The sequence below is a fragment of the Cyprinodon variegatus genome, unplaced genomic scaffold (genome assembly GCF_000732505.1).
Source record: "Cyprinodon variegatus isolate N-32 unplaced genomic scaffold, C_variegatus-1.0 Scaffold113, whole genome shotgun sequence".
NCBI classification, from domain to species: Eukaryota; Metazoa; Chordata; class Actinopteri; order Cyprinodontiformes; family Cyprinodontidae; genus Cyprinodon; species Cyprinodon variegatus.
Window position 1 is genome coordinate 565,443 of NW_015150566.1, and position 13,470 is coordinate 578,912.

The following is a 13,470-nucleotide window of genomic DNA, read 5'->3' on the forward strand; positions in this document are numbered from 1 at the left end:
AACGTTGTAAAGCAACAAACTTATCAACCTGATACCGACTGGTATGAAGTTACAGATATTTTCCTCTTCTGAGCTAAATTCTTATATGTGTATATTGGCCAAAAGTCCTTCATGAACCCCATACACTAAAGCAGAAATTCTATTTAAAAACTGTTATATCTGAAATCCCTCATCCTTCATGTGGCGTGTGTCTATAAAATGATGCGAGGCTCTGTCACATGAACTGACCATCATCAGGCCTGACATACCGAGCCTATTGTCCGAGCGTCTCTTCAGGAGGTGACATAATGTTCTGTGCCAGGGGGAGAAGCGGACTGGGTTGTTACAGCTGATGAGTTCGACCGACTGAGCTGCTGCAGAAAAAGGCAAACTGCTTCAAAATGGTAATTGTATTTATTGTTTTCTTAAGCAAATTTGGCAGCCATTCATAGAAATTTGTTCAGCGATTAGAGCTTTTATCTAATCTAGACAACCTGTGTGTGTTTGCAGAGTTTCAACACAGTGACGATGGTGACAGCTCTCCTTGCTTTCCCTTTGACTCCTTCCTTAGCCACACAAGGTAAACGTTTTGAAATTGTTATTGCTAGAGTGGTTCCATAAGCAAGAGGCATCAACTTAACGACTAATAAATCCTACAAAAAAAGATTCTACTGGTGAAACAATCAATCGTAGTCTATCAAAGTTTATTTTTTATAGCACTTTCCAACAATGCATATGGTGCACAAATCCCTTTACAAGTTAATATAAAAGCAAGTTTTCATGACCAAAATCGATAAAATATGGAAATGTTAGGCATAAATAAGCTAAAAGAGATAAAGACTAAAAAAATGCACAATAGTACAATCAACAACACCTTTAAAAGCTATATAGAAAAATAAAACCACAATATAAACTAAAAAAAAGCAGGAGTGAAAGGACAGTCTGAGCAGATGGGTTTTTAACTCTGATTTAAAGACTCCTCTATCAGTAATGGATTGTAGCTCTAGTAATAAACTGTTTCACAACTTGGGAACAAAGATAGCAAAATAATGATTTTGCAGCTAGTCCTGGGGAAATGTAGGGTTATGAGCTCTTATGACAAGGTGGTGAACAGTTAAAAGTTCAGACAAGTATCCTGGAACAATATGATTTTAAACCTTACATGAAGACAGCAGGACTTTAAAGTCTATGCAAAAGAAAACTGGAAGCCAGAGGAAAGAGAAAATAGTTAGAAGTGAGTTTGGGAGTATTTGAGGGAAACCAAGCAGCTGCATTTTGGACCACTTTGAACCTTATCAGGAATAGAGTGGCTAATTCCTGCAAACAGAGCATCCTTGAACTAATGAATGCATGCATTCTCGTTTTCAGGTCAACCAGGGAAAAAAATGTTTAGACTTTTAAGCTGAAAAAAGCCAACTCTGACTACTGAGTTTACCTGTTTTTCAATCTTCACACCCTTGGTTCTTACAGCTGAAGTAAAATATGGGGAACTGGAACACGAGCTTGGAGGTTGACAAGACTGCTTTGAATTAAACTGAATCTACTCAGTTTTTCCTTCATTTATGTGAAAATATTGAGACAAACTTGATGTCAAACAAACAGTTTTGCAGAAAAAAAAAGAACTATTTTTATTATTCTCTTTCATTGGTATGTAGATTTGTACATCATCAGCATATAAATGAACAGGAACCTTTTGTTTAAAGATGATAAATTTATTGCTTAGATATGAGGCAAACACCCAGAACTCTGGCCTAGACGTGCCAGATGCGTTCCAGAAGTGAAACAGGAATTACCTGGACTACACTATCAAAGGTAGCTTTAAAGTCAAACATCACAAGCACAACTGAATTATTTGTACCAACGCTGTTCAGGGTATCATTATGGACCTTAGGAAATGCACACTGTGTGCTGTGACGGGATCTGAAGCCTGAATTAAACTTTTCAACAGTTTCATGCAGCAAGACGTAATCTTGTAGCTGTGACAGGACACATTTTTCCATAACCTTAGACAAAAAAGGTAGAATTTGAGGAAAATTTAAACAAATGTATGGTTCAAGATTGCATGTTCAGAAGTGGCTTAACCATAGCATGCTTAAAGGCAGGAGGGACAGTGCCCATCCTGCAGCAACAGGAGGGGCTGCTTCTCTCCCACATCAACATATTTTTCGGATGCCCCCTGGATCCCTCCCTCAGGAGGTGTTCCAGGCATGTCCCACCAGCAGGAGGCCCAGGGGACGACCCAGGACAGGATGGAGGGACTACGTCTCTCGGCTGGCTTGGGAGCATCTCATCAAGATTCCCAAAGCAGAGGTGGAGGAGATGTGTGTGTGGAGAGGATAGTATCGGAGTCTCTGCTAAGACAGTTGCCCCACCTACCCACCCTGGATGAAGCGGAATATGGGGGGTAAACGTTAGATAGATATTTGGACTTTGCTTCCTTTACAGCTTATTGGTAAGAAGCAACACATTCTCTCCATGCATCCATTTTCTCCTGGTTATTCCTTGTCAGGGTCGCGGTGGGGCCGGTGGCTATCTCCCTCAGTCTAAGGGTGAGAGGCATGTACAACCTGGACAGGTAGCCAGTCTGTCGCAGAGTAACAGAGACACACACAAAGACCATGCAGAAACACACTCTTACACAGAAGGACAATTTTAGAGAAGTCAATTAACCCAACAATCGTGTTTTTAGATTGTGGAAGGAAGCCGGTGTACCTGGAGAGAACATGTGTGGACACAGGGAGAACATGGAAACTCCATGCAGAAAGACCCTGGGCCAGGAATCAAACCCAGAACTTTCTTGCCCAAGACATTCTCTCCATATGTTCACATGTAATATGTCTTCAATCTACTCTTAGCTTGTCTGCACTGTAGCTTCAAAGCACGATAGGAGTGATTGAGCCATGGCTAAACAAGCACATCTTGCAGTTTTGTGCATGAAAGGGGCAACAGGCTAAAATCTGAGAAATTATGGATCGAAAAGATGAAAGAAAATTTTAGAGGTCCATGACAGCGACCAAACAAGGTTTGGAGGAAATTGCAGAAGCTGAAAATGCTGCAGCAAATTCATTGGTCGTTGTGGAGGTAATGATATGACAGCAATGAGAGGTAGAATGTTTAGGTGTTGGTGAAGAAATTATAAGTTTAAATCGGAGGAGAAAATAATCAAATATGGTAAAATATATATTGGTCTATCAGATACATAAACTGCCTCATCATTAGCTCCCACAGTGAGCCAATGAAAGACAACTAGCTCCAGAATGAGTCCAAGCTCATAAATAGGGCACGGACTGAGATCCAGAGAATCCAAAAGGCAATAAAAATAATCGCCATCTTTTTGGAGGTTCAGTCGACATGGTGGTTAAAGTCACCACAATTCAATAGATTATTTGATTTAAATATACACTCTGCCAGAAACTCATACATTTCAGGCGTTAATGATGGGATTTCTCCAAACTGTTTTAATCCACTGAATGTATGTGACGTAGAAAAGATGATTCTTACATTCTGGCATCACTCGCCATCCGTATAATCAACTTTTACCTCTTGCTTTGCCTCAAAACCACGTCAAGTATTTTCCTTATGATTTTGTCTGGAAAACATTCAGTAACAACAAAGCAGTTTGGTTTACTTTTATGTAATGTCACATAAAATATTGGATAAAATAAAACACTTCTCCCAGCATCTAAGTACAAACTGGACATAAAACACTATTTAAATTGTTGGTGGCGGTTATTAAGTTTCTAGTTGTGTTTACCAGTTGGTATATCTATTGCTTATTAATAAAGGCATTCCAAAGCTACTGGGAAAAAGCCCCCTATTAACTTAAAAGTATGCCGGATATCATAATGGTGGAATAAATACACAAAAACCTTGCCATGATCTGCATTTAAATGTATTTGTTTTAACCAATTTTCTGTTTTACACTCACTAAACCTCATTCCTGCTAAGTAAAACATAGGTGGGAGAGTCCTCCAACCTTCTGGAGGACAGCATTGCAGCCAGTTTTGCATTGGTTTGGTGTGTATTGCTGTAAGGCTCCCACATATTCTAGTGTAGGGGAGTCTGTGGACGTCCATGTGGCTTTGATTATCACACTTGTTTTAAATCAAAGATCCACCGGATACGCCTGATCACAAATCAGTTTTTATGGCTCACCATAAACAGCTTGGCAAGACAAATTCTTAACCTGAAATGGTGCCTCACGTAGAAGAAACAATGTTAGCAGGGTCCATGACACTCATAGTATGTCTGAATATGAGGGAAACTTTAGCATCTCTATTTTGCTTTTGGTCCGATTACATGTGAATGACAAAAATACTTTTCTTGTACCGTTACAATTCTGATATTTGTTGAACAAAATGCTCTCAGTAATGTTATTGGTTTAAATCCACCTTGCAAGATATCTAAATTTAAAGCCTACTTCCCAGGAAAGCATTTCGTTTACTAAACCATCAGAGAACTTGATTGAATTATGTTATTTTGTAAATTCACACACTTAAAGATGTTTTGGTGTCTTTACCTCCAGTGGGCCTGAGTGAGAAAGTCCTGGTCTTCCCCTATGAGACGGACTTCAGCTTCGTGGCCCTGATTCCCCAGAAGGAGATGAGTCTCAGAGCCTTCACGCTCTGTATGCGTGTTGCCACAGAACTGCCGGAGGAGCGGCAGATCATCCTGTTTGCCTATCGCACAGTCGACTACGATGAACTCAACGTGTGGCGTGAAAAAGATGGCCGTGTCTCTTTCTACCTGAGCGGCGACGGCGTCTTCTTTCACCTGCCACCGCTCGGCACCTTCCGCACCAGCCTCTGCCTCACCTGGGAGTCTCGCACAGGTCTTGCTGCATTCTGGTTGGAAGGGAAGCGCAGCACATACCAGGTGTACAAACCAGGTCACAGCATTCGTCCGAAGGGTACCGTCCTGCTGGGCCAGGACCCGGACAGACACCTGGGAGGACTGGAGGCCATCCAAAGCTTTGTTGGGGAGATGACTGACGTGAACATGTGGGACTCTGTTCTTTCTAGAAGCATGATCCAGGCCTGGCACTACGGGCATAAAGTTCCCAAGGGAAACATTTTCGACTGGGCCACCATTGAGTATGAGCTGAGCGGGAACGTGTTGGTGGTGGATGATGACTGACTCGATGAGGTGGTTCCATCAGACAGAGGGCAAACTGTAGAAGTGAGTTCTGGACTGGTAGCTCTTGTCTTTCTTAGCCTTACAGCTTGCCAGACTCTGTTTTTGTGATGCTTCTTTTCTTGTGTTTGTCTTCCATCATCTTGACTCAATGCCCTCATACTTTGCTACAGCACAATACCCCAATACAAGATCCACAAATACTACTACCAGAGACCCACTAATACATTCTCAAAATGGATTTGGTAATTTTGAGAACAAACAACACAATATAAAAGATTTGTAAACTTTAATCGAACTTTCTGCTCATTGATTCCCAATTAAAGTTCTTAAAGGAGAATTCCGGTTTTTAACACTTTTAGCCCATTTTCTGTAGTGTCCAGGATGAAATCGAATGATCGACACCAAAATTTTGACAATTGGTCCTGTCTCTGCTTTTTGGCTCATGCAGAATCCCCCCCTGGCTGCTTCAGAATGGCTTCCATTGTGCATGTCCGATAATGTCCTTAAAACAACCTTAAACGTTCTTTTTTTAAAATATGCTACTCACCGGGTCGTCAGCGCTGTTCAATGACGTTCCAAAAAAAGTTTCGTGAAGAAAAACCGTTCCTGTCTTGTTTTATTTAGCATTTTGTAAATCCCAGAACTATTTTTTCCGATACATCACAACCGCTTATAAACTTCCGCCTCCCGTTCGAATCTGAAGCGTTGCACACTCCAGACCACTAGTTGGCGACAATGTCTCTATATACTCCTCCTTAGTATATTCCGGTTCAAAATGGTATCCTCTACCGTCAAACTCAAAGTCCAATATGTCCTCCTCAAGAATCCACCTTTTGTATTCCATTTTCAGAGTTTTTTAAAGTGTTTAACAGAGACGTTAGCACCTACACACGTCTGAGTACACAGAGTGAAGCGAAAAGACTACAACTAAGTGTAAACAGGCCCCATTTCCGGTGGCGGAGGGATATTGACTATTCCAACAGAAATCAATGGGATTTACAAAATGCTAAATAAAACACTACAGGAACGTTTTTTCTTCACGAAACTTTTTTTGGAACGTCATTGAACAGCGCTGACGACCCGGTGAGTAGCATATTTAAAAAAAAGAACGTTTAAGGTTGTTTTAAGGACATTATCGGACATGCACAATGGAAGCCATTCTGAAGCAGCCAGGGGGGGATTCTGCATGAGCCAAAAAGCAGAGACAGGACCAATTGTCAAAATTTTGGTGTCGATCATTCGATTTCATCCTGGACACTACAGAAAATGGGCTAAAAGTGTTAAAAACCGGAATTCTCCTTTAAGTGGGTAAATATAATGACTATTTTAATAGAATAAGTTATAAAACATATCAAACTCCAAAAATAATGCAATTTTTTATGATTTTTTTCTTAGATTCAAAAGATATTTGGTTAAATGATGGTAAAAAACTTGTGAAAATTTCTTGTTAGCAAAGCACATGTGCAACTTTCAGCACCTTTGAAATTTTGCCCTCAGAAATCCTCTATGCAAACTAGATAATTAGCAGATGTTTGACCACATGAACCTTCTGAGCATGCTCTGAAAATTCATGTTTATTAAAACCAGAGGCTGTTTTCAAGCAGCTGTTTTGCCAAGTTTAGATTAGACAGATTTTTTTTCTCTCTCCCAAGATTTTTTATTTGATTTTTAAAATTAAAACTCTATTATTTCCAAAACATGGATCTGATCTCATACACATATTTATATAACATACATAAATCCATTATTTATCACAAGAGGTAAAGCTGTGCATCAATTGGAGCGCCCTGAGGATGATGCGAAGAATGATCGGTGCATGTTCATGGAGACTACACAAAATAGATAAAGGTCTTTAAATGAGGATGTGGCTTTCAGAGGGTGCAGAAATGTGTCAAAGCTCTGTTGAGAAAATAATTTACTTAAGAGACACAACTTTTGTCTTAAAAAGGTTTTTTTCTGCATCAGCAGCACCATTTTCTAGAAGTTGAAATCTGTATTGCTTGTAAACTGTGGTCTGAGGGATCAAAATGATGGCCCCCAGGAAACAAATTAACTTCACAGCGATAAAACTGCTCCATTTTTTTCAGGAAAACATTTTGTTCTTTTCTTTGAAGCTCCATGTTTTGTTTTGTTTTTCTTCCCTCCTACCTCTGATAAAGCGCTCCTCTTCACAGTCACTCAGATCAGCTGAGCAGCTGTTGGAGACGCCTCTAAAGCCTTTGTCTTTTGACCTGGAATAAGTTTCAAATTTCATTACATTTTTTTCTTATCTCTGTAGCATTTTTAGTTGCTTTTACTTGGATATTATTTCTACGTTTAATAAGGTCAATATAATAATACCTTTTTTTCAAATTGCCTTATAAGAAAATTGACTTGGCTTGGAAAAAGATAAGATAATTACCCTAAAAGTGGCATAATTTTTTACTTTTTAAAGTACATTTTGTCTAATCACTGAATGGATCTGTATGTGCTACTGAGGCTGGCATGCCGGATGCATCCATAGGAGGGCAGTCTGGGCTTGGTTCCATAAAATAACTACATGCATTCATTAACAGAAACTGGCAGCGATAACTTCAAAACATGCATACTGTAAAATAAACTGTAATGAATTTGTTCATTATGTATGTAAATACACATATAATATAGAACAACAACAATTAATTACAAAAAAATTCCATTCAAAATAAAAAAAAATCAGTTTTATTCTAAAAATACTTAATAATAACACATAATCCAGCTGAAATTATAGATTTGTTTTGCTTAAAGATCCTGAAAAACACTCCATATAAAAAGTATAAATATAATTATGATTAAAGCTTTAATCTGCTGTGAAGCATTGATGGTTTTAACTTCACCGTGAGCCAAAAGAGCAATTTTCTTGTTTTAAACCCTCTTGCTGTAATGTTGCCTTTGGTTATCACACTCACTCATGAATTTTCTATGTTTTAGCTGATGTAAGAGTGCTGTTGGGCCTGAAATAAAACATCCCCATGTGCATAACTAGAACTGGCTGTCATTAAATTATTTTGTCTTTGAACTCTAAAAGTTTTTTTTTTTTACATTTTTTTAAATAATCATCCCATTTTCAATACGTTTTAGAGAAAGTTTGACTCCTTTGTAATAACTGGTTACTTTTTTGCCAGCAAATGATTAAATACTCAGTTTCACCAGGTTCCTCTTCAATGAATTAGGATACAGCAGACTATGTCTGATCATTAATTGAACAACAATATTATTAAAAGAAGTAGTATTTTTTTGTACCAGAGCATGATCCATAATTCAGATCTATAAGTTGAGATGAAGTGATCCGTTTACCAATTACCTTTGATGCAGAAGAGCAAAAAGTCAACTTCTCTGTTTTTATATCTCCTGAGTATTGGTTAACCAGACATGGCAAACAAACATGAGACACATGTGTTACATATTACTTGCAGAAATCCAGGCATATGGAGTTGCTTCAGTAACAGAGGCCCCTCAGAACAGGCTTAGGGTCAGATCTTCTCCATTCAAGTGTAACAGTAACCCTGTGTGTTAACTCTGTTCGTCTCCATGGCTCCGTGCACGCATCCTCCACCGCCTGCACCAACATGGTGACCTCCTTGCAGAGACAGGGAAGAAGTTTTTCCAGCGCACAGCCTGCACAGGCTTTCCTTCAGGGTGGGAAAGTGCTGCTGTTCAGAGTGTGTGTTTATTCCGACCAAAATCACCCGTCGGCTCTCTCGCTGCAGCTAAATAAGGAGAAGGGAGGGCCAATGAGTTCTGACTGCGGGTCAGCAGCCAAATGTTCCACCTTCTTGGATGTTGCAATGCATCAATCGTGGTGCCCACTCACTGTGTGGTAACACCTTTGTGGACCATCTGCCCAACCCTGCCTTCTCAGCCCTCTGGTGCGCTCACAGTGACACACATAGACCTTCTCCATCTCTTTTTGCGTCTCTGCCCAAGAGCAGTGATAATCCCTCATACATTTATATATATATATATATATATATTCATGCAAAATTTTTGAATTAATTGCTGTTTTTATTTGGAATTAAAATTCAGATAATATGGAACTAAAACATCCATCCATCCATTTTCTGACACGCTTAATCCCAAGTGGGGTAACGTGGGCTGCTGGTGCCTATCTCCAGCTCTCTATACAGGCAAGAGGCAGGGTCCACCCTGGACAGCTCGCCAGTCCATCGCAGGAGAACACGGAGACAATCAACCATTCACACACACACTTACACCTAAGTAGAATTTAAAGAATCCAATTTTTGAACTGTGGTAGGAAGCCAGAGTACCCAGAGAGAACCCACACATGCTCAGGGAGAACATGCAAACTCCATGCAGAAAGACCCTGGGCATGGAATCGAACCCACAACCCTTTGGTGCAATGCTACCCACTGCGCCACTGACTTACACATTAAATTCCATACATTGAATTTTTATCTTGTGAAAATTTAGCTGCAGAAAAAAAAAAAAAGATTCAGCTGCAAAAATTTCAGCTGCAGAAAAATTCAACTTCAAATGTGTTGACCTTTTGGTGAACTCAAACCAGTCGAGCAGCTTCTAGCCAATGAAATTAGCTCATTTTGTCAGAAAAAAAAAGGAAGTTTGCCACCGGCCGCTTCTTCCTAATCCCGAAGAAGCGGCCGGTGGCAAATTTCCTTTTTTTTTTCTGACAAAATGAGACAGGGCAGACAGGGGTCCTGCACTGCCGGTGATTGGCTCAGTTATTTCACCCAATCTGATTAGATGAAAAACTCTAATTTCTGTCTATTAGTAGCTACCTGACTTTTTTTAATCATATATATTTAACAAGAAAAACTGCTTCATTCAGCCGGGAACAAAGTTATGCCCGACTGTTGTGACCAAATGAGCTAATTTCATCGGCTAGAAGCTGCTCTACTGCATCAAGTGCTGATTGCTTTGGCTTTAGTTCACCAAAAGGTCAACACATTTGCAGTTGAATTTTTTGCAGGCAAGTTTTTTTGCAGTTGAATTTTTTTAAAGCTGAATTTTTTACAGGTTAATTTTTTGCAGCTGTTTTTTTTTTTTTTTTTCCGCTGGCACAGTTTTACCAGATTTAAATTCAGTGTAAGGAATTCAAGGTGTAAAAAAAAAAATCAGTTTTTAAAGTTCAATGTTAAAAAAATTCTGCTTTTAAACTTCAGTGTACAAAAAAAGGTAGATTCTAATGAGAGAGTTTTTCTTCCATAAGATAAGAGTTATTGTTTTAAAGCTAAAATAAATTTAGAGTATATTGCAAAAATTCATACCAATTCAATTATTTTCACATTTTGCTGCAACAACACATAGAGATCTCAGATCAGGATTTTATGTAATAGACTGACACAAATTTGCACATTATTATTTAGTAGAACGAAATTGATTTTTTTCAAAACACTGGACATCACCCTGAGGATTTAATCTTCACAGCAAACCATATAGTAGCAGAATCAGTCTGTGGAGATATTACTAGTCTCTAAAAACAGGGAAAACTGGTCATTGATGATAGGGAGATGAATTGAGCTACATACAGGAGTATTTTGGAGAATAAACCTGAGATCTTCATACTATAAAAAGTGAGAAGAGGAAATGCACTACTAAAGGAAAAGATGTAAAAAGTCCTGTTTTTGTTTCACCAGCTATGTATGGAAAAAAACAAAACATATGGAAGAAGATGCTCTGGTTAGATGAGAAAAAATATATAAACATCTGTTTCCCTGAATCTGTCATTTTGTTCTGTAAAACACAGTGGTGGCAGGGTCATGCTGAGGGGCTAGCCTTTTATCAGCAGGGGAAAGGGAGTTGGATTTAAACAGATGATGAAGAAGCTAAATAAATGGATGAAGAAAAGTGCAGAGTACAAAAGACAATATTAATGTCTAAGAAGTCCTAGTCAAAGTCCAAATCTAAATCTAAATGCAAGGGGAAAATGAAATGTTCTTTGACAATGTCACTTCCTTAACCTTGTCTCTCTGCACCAAACTGAATATTTGAGGTAGTTAGCATAAGGAGAAAATCTACAGAACGGTTAATTATTCCCTGTGTCCTTATGTTGCATGTATTATCCAACTGAGCAAGCAGTTGCAGGGCCTTCTTGTTCTGCTCGCGGACAGGGCCGCCATGAGATCTGCATATTGGCCCATGGTGGTGTAAGCTGTCTGGGGCGAGGCGGTGCCCACTGACTGACTGCGTATCCACGCGAGCGGAGCTGGTGAAGATGTTTTCCACGCGAGAGGAGATGGACTGCGAGAGGGAGTCCCGCACGAGGCAGTGGAGGAGGGAGACAGAAGGAGGACCGTTCTGGATTCCTTCGAGCAACTTCTAATAGATTTCCAGGCAAAACATATTTGCATATGCAAGACAGTGCTACAAGCTATCTGAGTGAGCAGTGGCGTGTGTGCATTGAACAGATGGATAATTTTTTTAGATCTTTCTTGCAGAAATTTCAGCCCATTAAAGAGAGATTTTGAGTATTACTCAACCTGCTTTTGTTTAAATGAGCTATAGTGGATTTTTAAGAGTTAGTGCCGAATGCATGATCAGAGACATTACAGAAAACCAGCTTGAAAAGTCATATATCATAAAAGCACATGAATAAAAAAAATCATTTTTAAGTCAAGTTTAGATTTTTTGCAAATTAATTATTTCTACTAAATCCTCATTGCAAAAAAAAAAATAAAAACATTAATTGTTTTTTTATTCATTCAGGACAGCATAAGGAAAGCAAACGGGTATCTAAACCTGATCATGATCAGAGACATTACAGAAAACAAGCTTGAAAAGCCATGTACAGTATCATAAAAGCACATGAATAAAAAAATTAATTTTAAGTCAAGTTTAGATTTTTTTGCAAATGAATTGTTTCTACTAAATCCTCATTGCAAAAAAAAAAACATTCACTGTTTTTTTTTATTCATTCAGGACAGCATAAGGAAAGCAAACGGGTATCTAGATCTTATTTTGTTTTCACAATAATGCACTTTCTTCCTTTCCTCTCAGAGGTTGTAACATGTCAGTGTGGTTGCTCTTCCTCCCCCTCCGGGCTGCATGAAAAATTCACCAGGGCTCCCCATTAGAGTCACCCCGAATCAGGGAGCAGGCGTTACAATGGCCACTCACAAGGCACTTTTATCACTGGCCGTTTAGCAACGCAAATGTTCACATTTCTCAAACACAAAATCACAGCAGAGGCAGCATTCTTCATTGCAGGAGGGGTCGAGTGTGCAACGCAGTAAGTTCAGATGCACAATCAGGGATGAACTGGTAAAAACAGATTTCCATAATGCTTTTAAGCTGCAGCTTTTCACTCTGCTGGTGCCAGACCTGACCTTTTCTGGGTGTGAGTGTAAAAGAGGTTGGCTGGGCCCGGCGAGATACCTGCAGGCAGGACACCTAACACCAGATCTGAGTGTGCTGAATGTCCTATGTCACAAACATTCCCTTTAAAACGATGAGGTGGGGAGTTGGCAGAATAAGAGCAACAATAACAATAGAGAAGACCTTTAATAAGAGTTTTCGGACAGTTTTAGAAAAGAGCAATTGTCATTTAAATGCTCCAATTTTTTGATTAGTTGTGTTACAGTAATTTTCACACAGAGCGCAAAAAATCATATTAAAAAAAGACAAAGAAAAATGTCAAATGTTGAATAAGATCAGCATACGAAAAATATGTTTTCAGTTTTAAAATCATATTTTCCAAATAAAGTTTAAATGGACTCGCATGAAAATGTAGAGTGTTAAAGATAAAGTTTGGAACAAATTTACTAAGATACACTGCTTGCGAAACTTTTCTTTCTGGTCCCAAAACAATAAAATAATAGAAAACACAGATTTCTAAGCCAACACGTTAAGCATATAATCATTACAGGAAGTAAATGAAAGAAAAAAAAGTGTGCAACAGAAATAGCATCAATACATTTGCTATTATACCATAATTCTTTCTTTTTCAGCATCTGTTTCATTTATGGATATATTTATTGAGCTGAATTTCTGAATTTCTGAAAAGGATCTGAAAACCCCCCACTGGATGTCTATTTCTCTCCATTTATTAATTTTTCAATTTTAGAAATAAGGGAAACCTTTTCTATTTTACCTTTACTGAAAATCTAAGTAAAGTATTTATACCACAATAATCCAGTCCAAGAAGTTGAGATTTTAAAAATGATAAATGCATATATAGTTCAGATATAGAGTCCGATTTCAGAAAATAGTGACACAGACCTTTAATTGTGAGCTGTGCCCTCTTTAAGATCACTCTCTAGATACGAGTTAATCTCTAGGTGTGAATAGACCTCCACATTTTTTCTGCTGTTCTTCAAAAGAAGGGCACTCTGGGCGGGAGTAATTTTAAAAACTTCAATT

General features: G+C 38.7%; 1 protein-coding gene across 1 annotated transcript; it reads left to right on the plus strand.

Annotated features, from left to right (window-relative positions):
• The first annotated feature begins 283 nt into the window (after nucleotides 1-283).
• Nucleotides 284-5,509, plus strand: LOC107085029 (pentraxin fusion protein-like). The gene is made up of 3 exons (XM_015375152.1): nucleotides 284-383; nucleotides 490-559; nucleotides 4,505-5,509. The coding sequence occupies exons 1-3, from the start codon at nucleotides 381-383 to the stop codon at nucleotides 5,113-5,115; spliced, it is 684 nt and encodes a 227-aa protein (XP_015230638.1). The 5' UTR covers nucleotides 284-380; the 3' UTR covers nucleotides 5,116-5,509.
• Nucleotides 5,510-13,470: the final 7,961 nt, after the last annotated feature.

Coding starts and splice junctions, on each gene's coding strand:
- LOC107085029 (XM_015375152.1), top strand. Junction 560..4,504: donor TCCTTCCTTAGCCACACAAG/GTAAACGTTTTG, acceptor CTTTACCTCCAG/TGGGCCTGAGTGAGAAAGTC.